Raw genomic sequence first — 15327 nt, forward strand, 5'->3', positions numbered from 1 at the left:
GGGATGGGAAATGATGCAGTGCCTTCAGCTGGAGGTAGAGTTGTAATGGGAAGTGATGCAGTGCCTTCAGCTGGAGGTAGAATTGGAATGGGAAGTGATGCAGTGCCTTCAGCTGGAGGTAGAGTTGGAATGGGAAGTGATGCAGTGCCTTCAGCTGGAGGTAGAGTTGGAATGGGAAGTGATGCAGTGCCTTCAGCTGGAGGTAGAGTTGGAATGGGAAGTGATGCAGTGCCTTCAGCTGGAGGTAGAGTTGGAATGGGAAGTGATGCAGTGCCTTCAGCTGGAGGTAGAATTGGAATGGGAAGTGATGCAGTGCCTACAGCTGGAGGTAGAGATGGAATGGGAAGTGATGCAGTGCCTTTAGGCGGAGGTAGAGTTGGAATGGGAAGTGATGCAGTGCCTACAGCTGGAGGTAGAGATGGAATTGGAAGTGATGCAGTGCCTTCAGCTGGAGGTAGAATTGGAATGGGAAGTGATGCAGTGCCTTCAGCTGGAGGTAGAGTTGGAATGGGAAGTGATGCAGTGCCTACAGCTGGAGGTAGAGATGGAATTGGAAGTGATGCAGTGCCTTCAGCTGGAGGTAGAATTGGAATGGGAAGTGATGCAGTGCCTTCAGCTGGAGGTAGAATTGGAATGGGAAGTGATGCAGTGCCTCTTGGCTGAAGGGACAGTTGATATAGGAATCAATACAATGTTTCTCAGCTGGAGGTGAAGTTGGAATGGGAAGTGATGCAGTGTTTCTCCACTGGGGTAGAGTTGGAATGGAAGTTATCGAGTGGTTCTCGGCTGGAGGTAGAGTTGGAATGGGAAGTGATGCAGTATTTCTCAGTCAGAGGTAGAGCTGGAATGCAAAGTGATATCCCTCTCAATGAGAGGCAGAGTTGGGAAGAGAAGTGATGCAGTGTCTCTCTCCTGGTGGTCCAGTTGGAATGGAAGTGACGAAGCACCTCTCAGCTGGAGGTAGAGTTGGAGTGGGAAGTGAAGCAGTGTTTCTCAGCAAGAGGCAGGGTTGGAATGTGAAGTGATGCAGTGCCTCTTGACTGGAGGGACAGTTGAAATGGGAAGTCTTACAGTGTTGTTCCACTGGGGTAGAGTTAGAATGGGAAGTGGTGCAGGGCTCCTCGGCTGGAGGTAGAGTTGAAGTGGGAATTGATGCAGTGTTTCTCGGCTGGAGGTAGAGTTGGAATGGAAGTGATGCAGTGTCTCTTGGCTGGCGGTCCAGTTGGAATGGAAGTGTTGCAGTGACTCTAAGCTGGAGGTAGAGTTGTAATGAGAATTGTCTACCAGTTTGTGATTGGGTTGGAATGGGAAGTGATAGGGAGCCTTCCACACGAAATGGAGTTGGCATTGAAAGTAATGCAATGTTTCTCAGCTGGAGGTAAATTTGGAATGGGAAGATGTGCACTGTATCTAAGCAAGGCCTAGCTTTGGAATTGTGTCTCTCAGCTGGAGGTAGAGTTTGAATTGGAACTGAAGCAGTTTCTTTCAGCTGGAGCTAGAGCCGGAATGGGAAGTGATGTTGAGTCTTGCAACAAAAGATAGAGTTGAAAAGAGAAGTGATTCAGTGCTTCTCAGTTGCAGGGAGCGTTGGACTGAAACGTGTCTACCAGCTCGTGATTGGGCTGGAATGGGAAATGATAGAGCTCCTCCCTTCCAAAACGGGGCTGGAATGAAAAAGTATGCAGTGCTCTAATCTGGAGGTTCAATTGGAATGGGAAGTGATGCACAGGAGGTAGGTTTGGAATGGGAAGTGATGCACAGGAGGTAGGTTTGGAATGGGAAGTGATGCACAGGAGGTAGGTTTGGAATGAGAAGTGATGCACCAGAGGTAGGTTTGGTATGGGAAGTGATGCACAGGAGGTAGGTTTGGAATGAGAAGTGATGTACAGGAGGTAGGTTTGGAATGGGAAGTGATGCACAGGAGGTAGGTTTGGAATGGGAAGTGATGCACAGGAGGTAGGTTTGGAATGGGAAGTGATGTGCAAGTGGTGAGTTTGGAATGGGAAGTGATCCACAGGAGGTAGGTTTGGAATGGGAAGTGATGTGCAAGTGGTGAGTTTGGAATGGGAAGTGATCCACAGGAGGTAGGTTTGGAATGGGAAGTGATGTGCAAGTGGTGAGTTTGGAATGTAAAGTGATGCACAGGAAGTAGGTTTGGTATGGGAAGTGATACACAGGAAGTAGGTTTGGAATGGAAAGTGATGCACCGGAAGTAGGTTTGGTATGGGAAGTGATACACAGGAAGTAGGTTTGGAATGGAAAGTGATGCACAGGAAGTAGGTTTGGTATGGGAAGTGATACACAGGAAGTAGGTTTGGTATGGGAAGTGATACACAGGAAGTAGGTTTGGAATGGAAAGTGATGCACCGGAGGTAGGTTTGGTATGGGAAGTGATACACAGGAAGTAGGTTTGGAATGGAAAGTGATGCACAGGAAGTAGGTTTGGTATGGGAAGTGATACACAGGAAGTAGGTTTGGAATGGAAAGTGATGCACAGGAAGTAGGTTTGGTATGGGAAGTGATACACAGGAAGTAGGTTTGGAATGGAAAGTGATGCACCGGAGGTAGGTTTGCCATGGGAAGTGATGCACAGGAGGTAGGTTTGGAATGGGAAAATGCACAGGAGGTAGGTTTGGAATGGGAAGTAAAGCACAGGAGGTAGGTTTGAAATGGGAAGTGATTCACAGGAGGTAGGTTTGGAATGGGAAGTGATGTGCAAGTGGTGGATTTGGAATGGGAAGTGATGCACCGGAAGTAGGTTTGGTATGGAAAGTGATGCACCGGAAGTAGGTTTGGTATGGGAAGTGATACACAGGAAGTAGGTTTGGAATGGAAAGTGATGCACAGGAAGTAGGTTTGGTATGGGAAGTGATACACAGGAAGTAGGTTTGGAATGGAAAGTGATGCACCGGAGGTAGGTTTGCCATGGGAAGTGATGCACAGGAGGTAGGTTTGGAATGGGAAAATGCACAGGAGGTAGGTTTGGAATGGGAAGTAAAGCACAGGAGGTAGGTTTGAAATGGGAAGTGATTCACAGGAGGTAGGTTTGGAATGGGAAGTGATGTGCAAGTGGTGGATTTGGAATGGGAAGTGATGCACAGGTGGTATTTTTGGAATGGGAAGTGATGCACAGGAGGTAGATTTGGAAGGGGAAGTGATGCACAGGAGGTAGGTTTTGAAAGTGGGAAGTGATGCACAGGAGGTAGGTTTGGAATGGGAAGTGATGCACAGGTGGTAGGTTTGGAATGGGAAGTGATGTACAAGTGGTGGATTTGGAATGGGAAGTGATGCACAGGAAGTAGGTTTGGATTGGGAAGTGATGTATAGGTGGTAGGTTTGGAATGGAAAGTGATGCACAGGAGGTAGGTTTGGAATGTGAAGTGATGCATAGGTGGTAGGTTTGGAATGGGAAGTGATGCACAGGCGGTAGGTTTGGAATGGGAAGTGATGCACAGGAGGTAGGTTTGGAATGGGAAGTGATGTACAAGTGGTGGGTTTGGAATGGGAAGTGATGCACAGGAGGTAGGGTTTGGAATGGGAAGTGATGCACAGGAGGTAGGTTTGGAATGGGAAGTGATGCACAGGAGGTAGGGTTTGGAATGGGAAGTGATGCACAGGAAGTAGGTTTGGAATGGGAAGTGATGCACAGGAGGTAGGGTTTGGAATGGGAAGTGATGCACAGGAGGTAGGTTTGGAATGGGAAGTGATGCACAGGAGGTAGGGTTTGGAAAAGGAAGTGATGCACAGGAATGGAATGGAATGGAATGGAATTGGATTTGTAGAGCGCGTGGCTAACCGTGGGCGTCCCAGCGCTATGAGTATAGACTTTAGCAGAAGAACGGAGGCCTAGGGAAGAAGGAAGGTTTTTAGGAGTTTGTGGAATTTCAGGAGGTTGTCTTCTTTCCGAATATTGAGGGGGAGGGAATTCCATAGCTTTGCGGCGTTGAGAGAGCAGAGACATCCGCCTGTTCGTGCTTTCTTTATTCTGGGAGTGTTTGCAAGATAGAGGTGGTCTGTTCGCTTTGTAGGGGGTAATCAGGTCTCTCAGGATGGGGGGGCCCTTGCCCTGGAGTGATCTGTGCGTTATACAGGAGGTAGGTTTGGATTGGGAAGTGATGCACAGAAGGTAGGTTTGGAATGGGAAGTGATGTACAGGTGGTAGGTTTGGAATGGGAAGTGATGCACAGGAGGTAGGGTTTGGAATGGGAAGTGATGCACAGGAGGTAGGTTTGGAATGGGAAGTGATGCACAGGAGGTAGGTTTGGAATAGGAAGTGATGCACAGGAGGTAGGTTTGGAATGGGAAGTGATGCACAGGAGGTAGGGTTTGGAATGGGAAGTGATGCACAGGAGGTAGGTTTGGAATGGGAAGTGATGTACAAGTGGTGGGTTTGGAATGGGAAGTGATGCACAGGAGGTAGGGTTTGGAATGGGAAGTGATGCACAGGAGGTAGGTTTGGAATGGGAAGTGATGCACAGGAGGTAGGTTTGGAATGGGAAGTGATGCACAGGAGGTAGGGTTTGGAATGGGAAGTGATGCACAGGAGGTAGGTTTGGAATGGGAAGTGATGCACAGGAGGTAGGGTTTGGAAAAGGAAGTGATGTACAAGTGGTGGGTTTGGGATGGGAAGTGATGCACAGGTGGTAGGTTTAGAATTGGAAGTGATGCACAGGTGGTAGGTTTGGTATGGGAAGTGATGCACAGGAGGTAGGTTTGGAATGGGAAGTGATGCACAGGAGGTAGGGTTTGGAATGGGAAGTGACGCACAGGAGGTAGGTTCAGTATGGGAAGTGATGAACAGGTGGTAGGTTTGGAATTGGAAGTGATGCACAGGTGGTAGGTTTGGAATGGGAAGTGATGCACAGGTGGTAGGTTTGGAATGGGAAGTGATGCACAGGTGGTATGTTTGGAATGGGAAGTGATGTACAAGTGGTGGATTTGGAATGGGAAGTGATGCACAGGAGGTAGGGTTTGGAAAAGGAAGTGATGTACAAGTGGTGGGTTTGGGATGGGAAGTGATGCACAGGAGGTAGGGTTTGGAAAAGGAAGTGATGTACAAGTGGTGGGTTTGGGATGGGAAGTGATGCACAGGAGGTAGGGTTTGGAAAAGGAAGTGATGTACAAGTGGTGGGTTTGGGATGGGAAGTGATGCACAGGTGGTAGGTTTAGAATTGGAAATGATGCACTGGTGGTAGGTTTGGGATGGGAAGTGATGAACAGGTGTTAGGTTTGGGATGGGAAGTGATGCACAGGTGGTAGGTTTAGAATTGGAAGTGATGCACAGGTGGTAGGTTTGGTATGGGAAGTGATGCACAGGAGGTAGGTTTGGAATGGGAAGTGATGCACAGGAGGTAGGGTTTGGAATGGGAAGTGATGCACAGGAGGTAGGTTCAGTATGGGAAGTGATGCACAGGAGGTAGGTTTGGAATTGGAAGTGATGCACAGGTGGTAGGTTTGGAATGGGAAGTGATGCACAGGTGGTAGGTTTGGAATGGGAAGTGATGCACAGGTGGTAGGTTTGGAATGGGAAGTGATGCACAGGTGGTAGGTTTGGAATGGGAAGTGATGCACAGGTGGTAGGTTTGGAATGGGAAGTGATGCACAGGTGGTAGGTTTGGAATGGGAAGTGATGCACAGGTGGTAGGTTTGGAATGGGAAGTGATGCACAGGTGGTAGGTTTGGAATGAGAAGTGATGCACAGGAGGTAGGTTTGGAATATGAAGTGATGCACAGGAGGTAGGTTCAGTATGGGAAGTGATACACAGGAGGTAGGTTTGGTATGGGAAGTGATGCACAGGAGGTAGGTTTGGAATGGGAAGTGATGCACAGGAGGTAGGGTTTGGAATGGGAAGTGATGCACAGGAGGTAGGTTCAGTATGGGAAGTGATGAACAGGTGGTAGGTTTGGAATTGGAAGTGATGCACAGGTGGTAGGTTTGGAATGGGAAGTGATGCACAGGTGGAATGTTTGGAATGGGAAGTGATGTACAAGTGGTGGATTTGGAATGGGAAGTGATGCACAGGAAGTAGGTTTGGATTGGGAAGTGATGCACAGGATGTAGGTTTGGAATGGGAAGTGATGTATAGGAGGTAGGTTTGGAATGGGAAGTGATGCACAGGAGGTAGGTTTGGAATGAGAAGTGATGCACAGGAGGTAGGTTTGGAATGGGAAGTGATGCACATGAGGTAGCTTTGGAATGGGAAGTGATGCACAGGAGGTAGGTTTGGAATGGGAAGTGATGCACAGGTGGTAGGTTTGGAATGGGAAGTGATGCACAGGAGGTAGGTTTGGAATGAGAAGTGATGCACAGGTGGTAGGTTTGGTATGGGAAGTGATGCACAGGAGGTAGGTTTGGAATGGGAAGTGATGCACAGGAGGTAGGGTTTGGAATGGGAAGTGAAGCACAGGCGGTAGGTTTGGAATTGGAAGTGATGCACAGGTGGTAGGTTTGGAATTGGAAGTGATGCACAGGTGGTAGGTTTGGAATGGGAAGTGATTCACAGGTGGTAGGTTTGGAAAGGGAAGTGATGTACAGGTGGTAGGTTTGGAATAGGAAGTGATGCACAGGAGGTCATTTTGGAATGGGAAGTGGAGCACTGGATGTAGGTTTGGAATGGGAAGTGATGTACAAGTGGTGGGTATGGAATGGGAAGTGATGCACAGGAGGTAGGTTTGGAATGAGAAGTGATGCACCAGAGGTAGGTTTGGTATGGGAAGTGATGCACAGGAGGTAGGTTTGGAATGAGAAGTGATGCACCAGAGGTAGGTTTGGTATGGGAAGTGATGTACATATAGTAGGTTTGGAATAGGAAGTGATGTACAGGAGGTAGGTTTGGAATGGGAAGTGATGCACAGGAGGTAGGTTTGGAATGGGAAGTGATGCACAGGAGGTAGGTTTGGAATGGGAAGTGATGTGCAAGTGGTGAGTTTGGAATGGGAAGTGATCCACAGGAGGTAGGTTTGGAATGGGAAGTGATGTGCAAGTGGTGAGTTTGGAATGTAAAGTGATGCACAGGAAGTAGGTTTGGTATGGGAAGTGATACACAGGAAGTAGGTTTGGAATGGAAAGTGATGCACCGGAAGTAGGTTTGGTATGGGAAGTGATACACAGGAAGTAGGTTTGGAATGGAAAGTGATGCACAGGAAGTAGGTTTGGTATGGGAAGTGATACACAGGAAGTAGGTTTGGAATGGAAAGTGATGCACCGGAGGTAGGTTTGCCATGGGAAGTGATGCACAGGAGGTAGGTTTGGAATGGGAAAATGCACAGGAGGTAGGTTTGGAATGGGAAGTAAAGCACAGGAGGTAGGTTTGAAATGGGAAGTGATTCACAGGAGGTAGGTTTGGAATGGGAAGTGATGTGCAAGTGGTGGATTTGGAATGGGAAGTGATGCACAGGTGGTATTTTTGGAATGGGAAGTGATGCACAGGAGGTAGATTTGGAAGCGGAAGTGATGCACAGGAGGTAGGTTTTGAAAGTGGGAAGTGATGCACAGGAGGTAGGTTTGGAATGGGAAGTGATGCACAGGTGGTAGGTTTGGAATGGGAAGTGATGTACAAGTGGTGGATTTGGAATGGGAAGTGATGCACAGGAAGTAGGTTTGGATTGGGAAGTGATGTATAGGTGGTAGGTTTGGAATGGAAAGTGATGCACAGGAGGTAGGTTTGGAATGTGAAGTGATGCATAGGTGGTAGGTTTGGAATGGGAAGTGATGCACAGGCGGTAGGTTTGGAATGGGAAGTGATGCACAGGAGGTAGGTTTGGAATGGGAAGTGATGTACAAGTGGTGGGTTTGGAATGGGAAGTGATGCACAGGAGGTAGGGTTTGGAATGGGAAGTGATGCACAGGAGGTAGGTTTGGAATGGGAAGTGATGCACAGGAGGTAGGGTTTGGAATGGGAAGTGATGCACAGGAAGTAGGTTTGGAATGGGAAGTGATGCACAGGAGGTAGGGTTTGGAATGGGAAGTGATGCACAGGAGGTAGGTTTGGAATGGGAAGTGATGCACAGGAGGTAGGGTTTGGAAAAGGAAGTGATGCACAGGAATAGAATGGAATGGAATGGAATTGGATTTGTAGAGCGCGTGGCTACCCGTGGGCGTCCCAGCGCTATGAGTATAGACTTTAGCAGAAGAACGGAGGCCTAGGGAAGAAGGAAGGTTTTTAGGAGTTTGTGGAATTTCAGGAGGTTGTCTTCTTTCCGAATATTGAGGGGGAGGGAATTCCATAGCTTTGCGGCGTTGAGAGAGCAGAGACATCCGCCTGTTCGTGCTTTCTTTATTCTGGGAGTGTTTGCAAGATAGAGGTGGTCTGTTCGCTTTGTAGGGGGTAATCAGGTCTCTCAGGATGGGGGGGCCCTTGCCCTGGAGTGATCTGTGCGTTATACAGGAGGTAGGTTTGGATTGGGAAGTGATGCACAGAAGGTAGGTTTGGAATGGGAAGTGATGTACAGGTGGTAGGTTTGGAATGGGAAGTGATGCACAGGAGGTAGGGTTTGGAATGGGAAGTGATGCACAGGAGGTAGGTTTGGAATGGGAAGTGATGCACAGGAGGTAGGTTTGGAATAGGAAGTGATGCACAGGAGGTAGGTTTGGAATGGGAAGTGATGCACAGGAGGTAGGGTTTGGAATGGGAAGTGATGCACAGGAGGTAGGTTTGGAATGGGAAGTGATGTACAAGTGGTGGGTTTGGAATGGGAAGTGATGCACAGGAGGTAGGGTTTGGAATGGGAAGTGATGCACAGGAGGTAGGTTTGGAATGGGAAGTGATGCACAGGAGGTAGGTTTGGAATGGGAAGTGATGCACAGGAGGTAGGGTTTGGAATGGGAAGTGATGCACAGGAGGTAGGTTTGGAATGGGAAGTGATGCACAGGAGGTAGGGTTTGGAAAAGGAAGTGATGTACAAGTGGTGGGTTTGGGATGGGAAGTGATGCACAGGTGGTAGGTTTAGAATTGGAAGTGATGCACAGGTGGTAGGTTTGGTATGGGAAGTGATGCACAGGAGGTAGGTTTGGAATGGGAAGTGATGCACAGGAGGTAGGTTCAGTATGGGAAGTGATGAACAGGTGGTAGGTTTGGAATTGGAAGTGATGCACAGGTGGTAGGTTTGGAATGGGAAGTGATGCACAGGTGGTAGGTTTGGAATGGGAAGTGATGCACAGGTGGTATGTTTGGAATGGGAAGTGATGTACAAGTGGTGGATTTGGAATGGGAAGTGATGCACAGGAGGTAGGGTTTGGAAAAGGAAGTGATGTACAAGTGGTGGGTTTGGGATGGGAAGTGATGCACAGGAGGTAGGGTTTGGAAAAGGAAGTGATGTACAAGTGGTGGGTTTGGGATGGGAAGTGATGCACAGGTGGTAGGTTTAGAATTGGAAATGATGCACTGGTGGTAGGTTTGGGATGGGAAGTGATGAACAGGTGTTAGGTTTGGGATGGGAAGTGATGCACAGGTGGTAGGTTTAGAATTGGAAGTGATGCACAGGTGGTAGGTTTGGTATGGGAAGTGATGCACAGGAGGTAGGTTTGGAATGGGAAGTGATGCACAGGAGGTAGGGTTTGGAATGGGAAGTGATGCACAGGAGGTAGGTTCAGTATGGGAAGTGATGCACAGGCGGTAGGTTTGGAATTGGAAGTGATGCACAGGTGGTAGGTTTGGAATGGGAAGTGATGCACAGGTGGTAGGTTTGGAATGGGAAGTGATGCACAGGTGGTAGGTTTGGAATGGGAAGTGATGCACAGGTGGTAGGTTTGGAATGGGAAGTGATGCACAGGTGGTAGGTTTGGAATGGGAAGTGATGCACAGGTGGTAGGTTTGGAATGGGAAGTGATGCACAGGTGGTAGGTTTGGAATGGGAAGTGATGCACAGGTGGTAGGTTTGGAATGAGAAGTGATGCACAGGAGGTAGGTTTGGAATATGAAGTGATGCACAGGAGGTAGGTTTGGTATGGGAAGTGATGCACAGGAGGTAGGTTTGGAATGGGAAGTGATGCACAGGAGGTAGGGTTTGGAATGGGAAGTGATGCACAGGAGGTAGGTTCAGTATGGGAAGTGATGAACAGGTGGTAGGTTTGGAATTGGAAGTGATGCACAGGTGGTAGGTTTGGAATGGGAAGTGATGCACAGGTGGTATGTTTGGAATGGGAAGTGATGTACAAGTGGTGGATTTGGAATGGGAAGTGATGCACAGGAAGTAGGTTTGGATTGGGAAGTGATGCACAGGATGTAGGTTTGGAATGGGAAGTGATGTATAGGAGGTAGGTTTGGAATGGGAAGTGATGCACAGGAGGTAGGTTTGGAATGAGAAGTGATGCACAGGAGGTAGGTTTGGAATGGGAAGTGATGCACATGAGGTAGCTTTGGAATGGGAAGTGATGTACAGGAGGTAGGTTTGGAATGGGAAGTGATGCACAGGTGGTAGGTTTGGAATGGGAAGTGATGCACAGGAGGTAGGTTTGGAATGAGAAGTGATGCACAGGTGGTAGGTTTGGTATGGGAAGTGATGCACAGGAGGTAGGTTTGGAATGGGAAGTGATGCACAGGAGGTAGGGTTTGGAATGGGAAGTGAAGCACAGGCGGTAGGTTTGGAATTGGAAGTGATGCACAGGTGGTAGGTTTGGAATTGGAAGTGATGCACAGGTGGTAGGTTTGGAATGGGAAGTGATTCACAGGTGGTAGGTTTGGAAAGGGAAGTGATGTACAGGTGGTAGGTTTGGAATAGGAAGTGATGCACAGGAGGTCATTTTGGAATGGGAAGTGGAGCACTGGATGTAGGTTTGGAATGGGAAGTGATGTACAAGTGGTGGGTATGGAATGGGAAGTGATGTACAGGTGGTAGGTTTGGAATAGGAAGTGATGCACAGGAGGTAATTCTGGAATGGGAAGTGATGCACAGGTGGTAGGTTTGGAATAGGAAGTGATGCACAGGAGGTAATTCTGGAATGGGAAGTGGAGCACCGGATGTAGGTTTGGAATGGGAAGTGATGTACAAGTGGTGGGTATGGTATGGGAAGTGATGCACAGGTGGTAGGTTTGGAATGGGAAGTGATGGAAGGAAGAGGTGTGGCGCCGCGGCCAGGGCGACTGACTCCGGAAGCTGGGGATCACGGTTCGATCCCTGGCACCGGCAGCAGATTAGCCCAGCACCATGTGACTCTGGGCAATAGCTTGCTTAATCTTCCCGACGGCCCCCAGCGCCTAGAGACCCTAACGGGTGATTGTGCGCTTTACAAATGTGGATTATTATTATTATTATTATTATTATTATTATTATTATTATTATTATTATTTACAGGTGGTAGGTTTGGAATGGGAAGTGATGAACAGGATGTAGGCTTGGAGTGGGGAGTGATGCACAGGAGGTAGGACTGGAATGAGAAGTGATGCAGTGTCTCACAGGTGGGGGTACAGTTTATGTTGCAGCGATGCATTGCGTTTTAACTAGAAAGTGTAGAAGAAACCTTAGGTAAAGTATTTGTTGGCATGTTATATTTTAGTGGCAGATAATCGAATATGTTCGTTTCATTGTGTTACATAAATTGAGCCAAAGGAAGGATACAGTCATTGGAGAGTTGTATTTCTCAGCCTCCTTCTTTCCTGGTTTTCGCAGCATCACTCACATGACACCTTGTCCAGTTGGAGTTGATCGTCATTCGGATGGTTAGACCCCCAGAAATGATATACTGTTCAAAAGAACAAATAACATTTTAATTCCATTAGGTTGCTGTGCTAGGTGCATCAGTGTACACACTTCATTGATGGTTATTTACTTGGCTGCATCTCTGTCTAACCCATTACCATGTGTGGGGATTCTCTGGTTGCCACAGTTGCGTCTTCTCTTTGGGGAAGGCAAAGTAGGTGTGTAAAGCAGAACTCATGTGTAGATGGTTTGTTTTGTGCCCCATATAGGTACCCCAATATAGGCTCAGGTAGCAACGTAACCTTTCACCTCCCCTACCATTACACTACATAACGGTTCTTGGGACTGACCTTTTACCTAGTTACGTTACTGCTTACGGGATGTATGGTGTTCCCTAAGAACTAGCCTTGTCCATTATGCATGAGGATTCTTGGAAACTCAGGAGGACTACCATCTCCTGCATAATAACTATGTACAATGGTCATTCCTTCCATCATCCTAAGTCCAACATGACACAGCAAGGTAGAACCCCTGAGGGTACCACTTTGGGTATATAAACACCATAACTTGCCAAGGTAGTCAGAGGAGAAAAGGCTTCCATGCCGACACACTGACACAAGACACTGAGGTTTCTGTACGCAGACACTCCAGCTCGCAGTGGTCTGACATCTCCTGCGGGGTGTCCATCTCGAGACCAAAACGGGGTCCCATAGTCTCTTACTTCAGATAATGGGGTTGACTTTATCCTAGAGGGATTCTTGGCTTTACACTCACATACATGCTAGGCACACTTAGGTACATCTAGGTCAGGTATCATCGTAGGATTACAAATTCTACTGGCATGTATTTTATATACTTGCCTGTATTCATTGTTTTAGCACAATGGTAGAAATCTATCATCCTTTTACTCTATTAGTGCTTATATTCATTTAAATCTGTTATTGTGTAGTGGTTGTTTTAGTACCCCTATTTTACACTAGAATGATGCTGGTCGGATAAATGCTTATTGAAAAACGTCCCTACCATTAATTCTGTGTATCGCTCTGAGACAAAGTGTGATACTTTTTGCTCAGTCACTCTTGCTCACTGTTTCCATGATCTTGAGGGAACAGGGTTGTCATGTTCGATAGTTGCAAGAACTATTCTCTCCTTGGTAAGAGGGGTTTCTAGTGGCACAGTGAGCCAGCTGGTATACAGGCTAACATATCCGGTAGGGGTGCCTAGAATCAGTCTGACACCAATCCTACAGTCTATGTTGTCTAAACGTGCAGATCTTATATAGGTTTATAGGAACTATCAATCAATCGGACACTTATAAAGTGCACTACATACCCGTTAGGGTCTCAAGGCGCTGAGGTTGGGGAGGGGGGGTTTCTGCTACTGATCGAAGAGCCAGGTCTTGAGGGATGTATGATGTTACCACACGATCAAAATGATCGCGGTGCATCACAATGCAGCTTTTACAACGCATGTCGAAACCACGACTTGCGCTGTAGGGTGCTAGTCGGCCACATGCATCATTATTGGTATTTGCGATTCCTAAATCGCGAAAATTAAGGAATCGCAATTTAGAAATCGCAAATACCTATGCATTAAAAATTCGCATTTTTTTTTACGATTCCTTATTTTTCCTTATTTGCGATTCCCAATTTTGCGAACCGCAAATAAGGAATCCCTTTACATTGATTCCTATGGGCCTAGATGCCCATAGGAATCAATTGGAAGGCATTTTCATTTTGCGATTCGCAATTAAGGAATCGCAAAATGAGAATGCAATTTCAAGGGTGCAGGGGGGGTCCAAAGGACCCCCCCTGCACCCCTGAAATGTACCTGAAAGTGCTTTTTTCACACACACATGCCCAAAGGGCATGTGTGTGTTTAAAATGAAGGTTAACTTCATGGTAATTTACCTCTTCTAATTTGCGAATTCGCAATTTTTTAAAAATCATGCATTGCATTTAAGAAATCGCAAAATTGCGATTTCTTAAATGCAATCGCAATTTGAGAAATCGCAAAAAAATTGCGATTTCTTAAATTGCGAAAATGGCAAAAAGCTTCATGCATCCCAAAAACGGAATTTGCATTCGCAAACGGCCGAATTTTGCGATTCGCACCGTTTGCGAATGCAAAAACCCTTGATGCATGTGGGCCAGTATGATTTACTATTCCAACTCCAGCCTTCGTACAGTAGGGAAGGTGGTGGAATAGTAAATCACACTATTCCTTAGTCTAGAGCGCCCTCCAGTGCAAGTCGTGGTAACGACTTGCGTTGCAAAAGCTGCGTTGTGAATGTATTGCGGTGCTTTGACCGCGTAGTAAAGGTTGTTTCCCGGTCTTGAGGAGTCTTCTGAAGGCCAGTGCTCCCGCAGGTCTTGGGTCTGCTGAGGTTGGTGGGGAGGGTGTTCCAGGTCTTGGTGGCGGCGAACTACACAACAGTAATGTTATAGTGTTCGGCGCTAACATCAACTTCGGGTGTAAGAAGTATAAGTGAAATGCATATGGTTTCTTGTATATTTATAGAGGCTTACAGCCAGCCCTCGTCATCCATTGGTTTGCTATTGCCATTCATATTTGGTTCTTCCTACTACAGGACACAGAGTGGAGTGAAGGGTCAGCCCACTTCAGCCATTGGCAGTAGCGCTTGGACGCCTCCGGGCAACTACTTCGCGCTTTATAAAACGCATTTTCATTTCATTTCATTGGGCAACTTCACATAACTGACGGCACTTTGCTCTTTCATTTTTTTTTTTTTTTTTTTGAAGACGTTTATTATTGTGAAAAAAAGTGCAGTACATATAGCAAAGCCTACAACCCTGCGGGCCGGCTGCGAGAAGTCCGTGCATTGTTGGGACATAGGGTACAGGGGAAGGCATTATGCATCGTCTCGTTCATTGTCCGGCGTGCCTTGTCATTAGTAGATTATGCATACTCTTCGCAATTCGCACACGATCATTTCTATAATTGACGTCTCATTTTACATTTTTCTATAATTCAACCATTAACTCTTCAACATAAAACAGGGCTGTTCACATCGGTATGTCCCAGTGTGTCCGTGATGCCAGTGCTGCACCACGCACCATCGGTGCGCACGGCACCAATGTCCCATCAACCTGTTAGGCATGCGCTGGTGGCGCATCAGTGAAATGTGGGATCTATGGCTCGCTTGCATGGTTCGCTGTGAAGCTGGTGGGGAGCAGGTTCGGGGAGCGGTAGTGTCCCCCCATCTGTCGATTCAGTGTACGGCGTGTGTGGCAGACATATGTGTCGCCCCTATTGCACTTTCGGTGAGCACTTTGCTCTTTCACAAGGAGCACATCCTCACACAAAGTAGTTCCATTCAAGTCAAGGGTCTGCAAGGCAATGTGGCATTCATTTGAAACTAAAAAGACAATTTCTTCTCTTAGACAATTTTTTTTTAACTTTGAAGAGGGCCTGATAATTTACCTAACACTAAAGGTTTCCTAAAACTACGACAAAACAAAAGCATTAATGAAGCCAAAAGGCTGGCAGCTAACCCAAGATCTATTGTCTTTGGCACTGCTTGTTTAAAATATGCATAGTCTGTTTCCTAGCCCTCTCTGCTCCTCCTCATGCAACAAAGTGAGAGAGTAAACCTGAGAAAAGAGCTTACAAAAAGATAGCTTTCCTGGTGCCCAAGAGTCTTGATCTCGAGCCAATGATGCAAGTTCT

The 15327-nt window shown here is 47.1% G+C and overlaps 1 protein-coding gene across 1 annotated transcript in view; it reads right to left on the reverse strand.

The window, feature by feature from the left end:
- Positions 1-15327, reverse strand: part of LOC144766997 (membrane-spanning 4-domains subfamily A member 12-like) — a 162295-nt gene that overhangs the window by 15628 nt on the left and 131340 nt on the right. Inside the window, exon 4 of the mRNA XM_078650662.1 lies at positions 11618-11680. Within this exon, the coding sequence (XP_078506788.1) occupies positions 11618-11680 (63 nt within the window). The remainder of the gene's footprint in view (positions 1-11617; positions 11681-15327) is intronic.

The sequence above is a fragment of the Lissotriton helveticus genome, chromosome 1_1 (assembly GCF_964261635.1).
Source record: "Lissotriton helveticus chromosome 1_1, aLisHel1.1, whole genome shotgun sequence".
Lineage (NCBI taxonomy): Eukaryota > Metazoa > Chordata > Amphibia > Caudata > Salamandridae > Lissotriton > Lissotriton helveticus.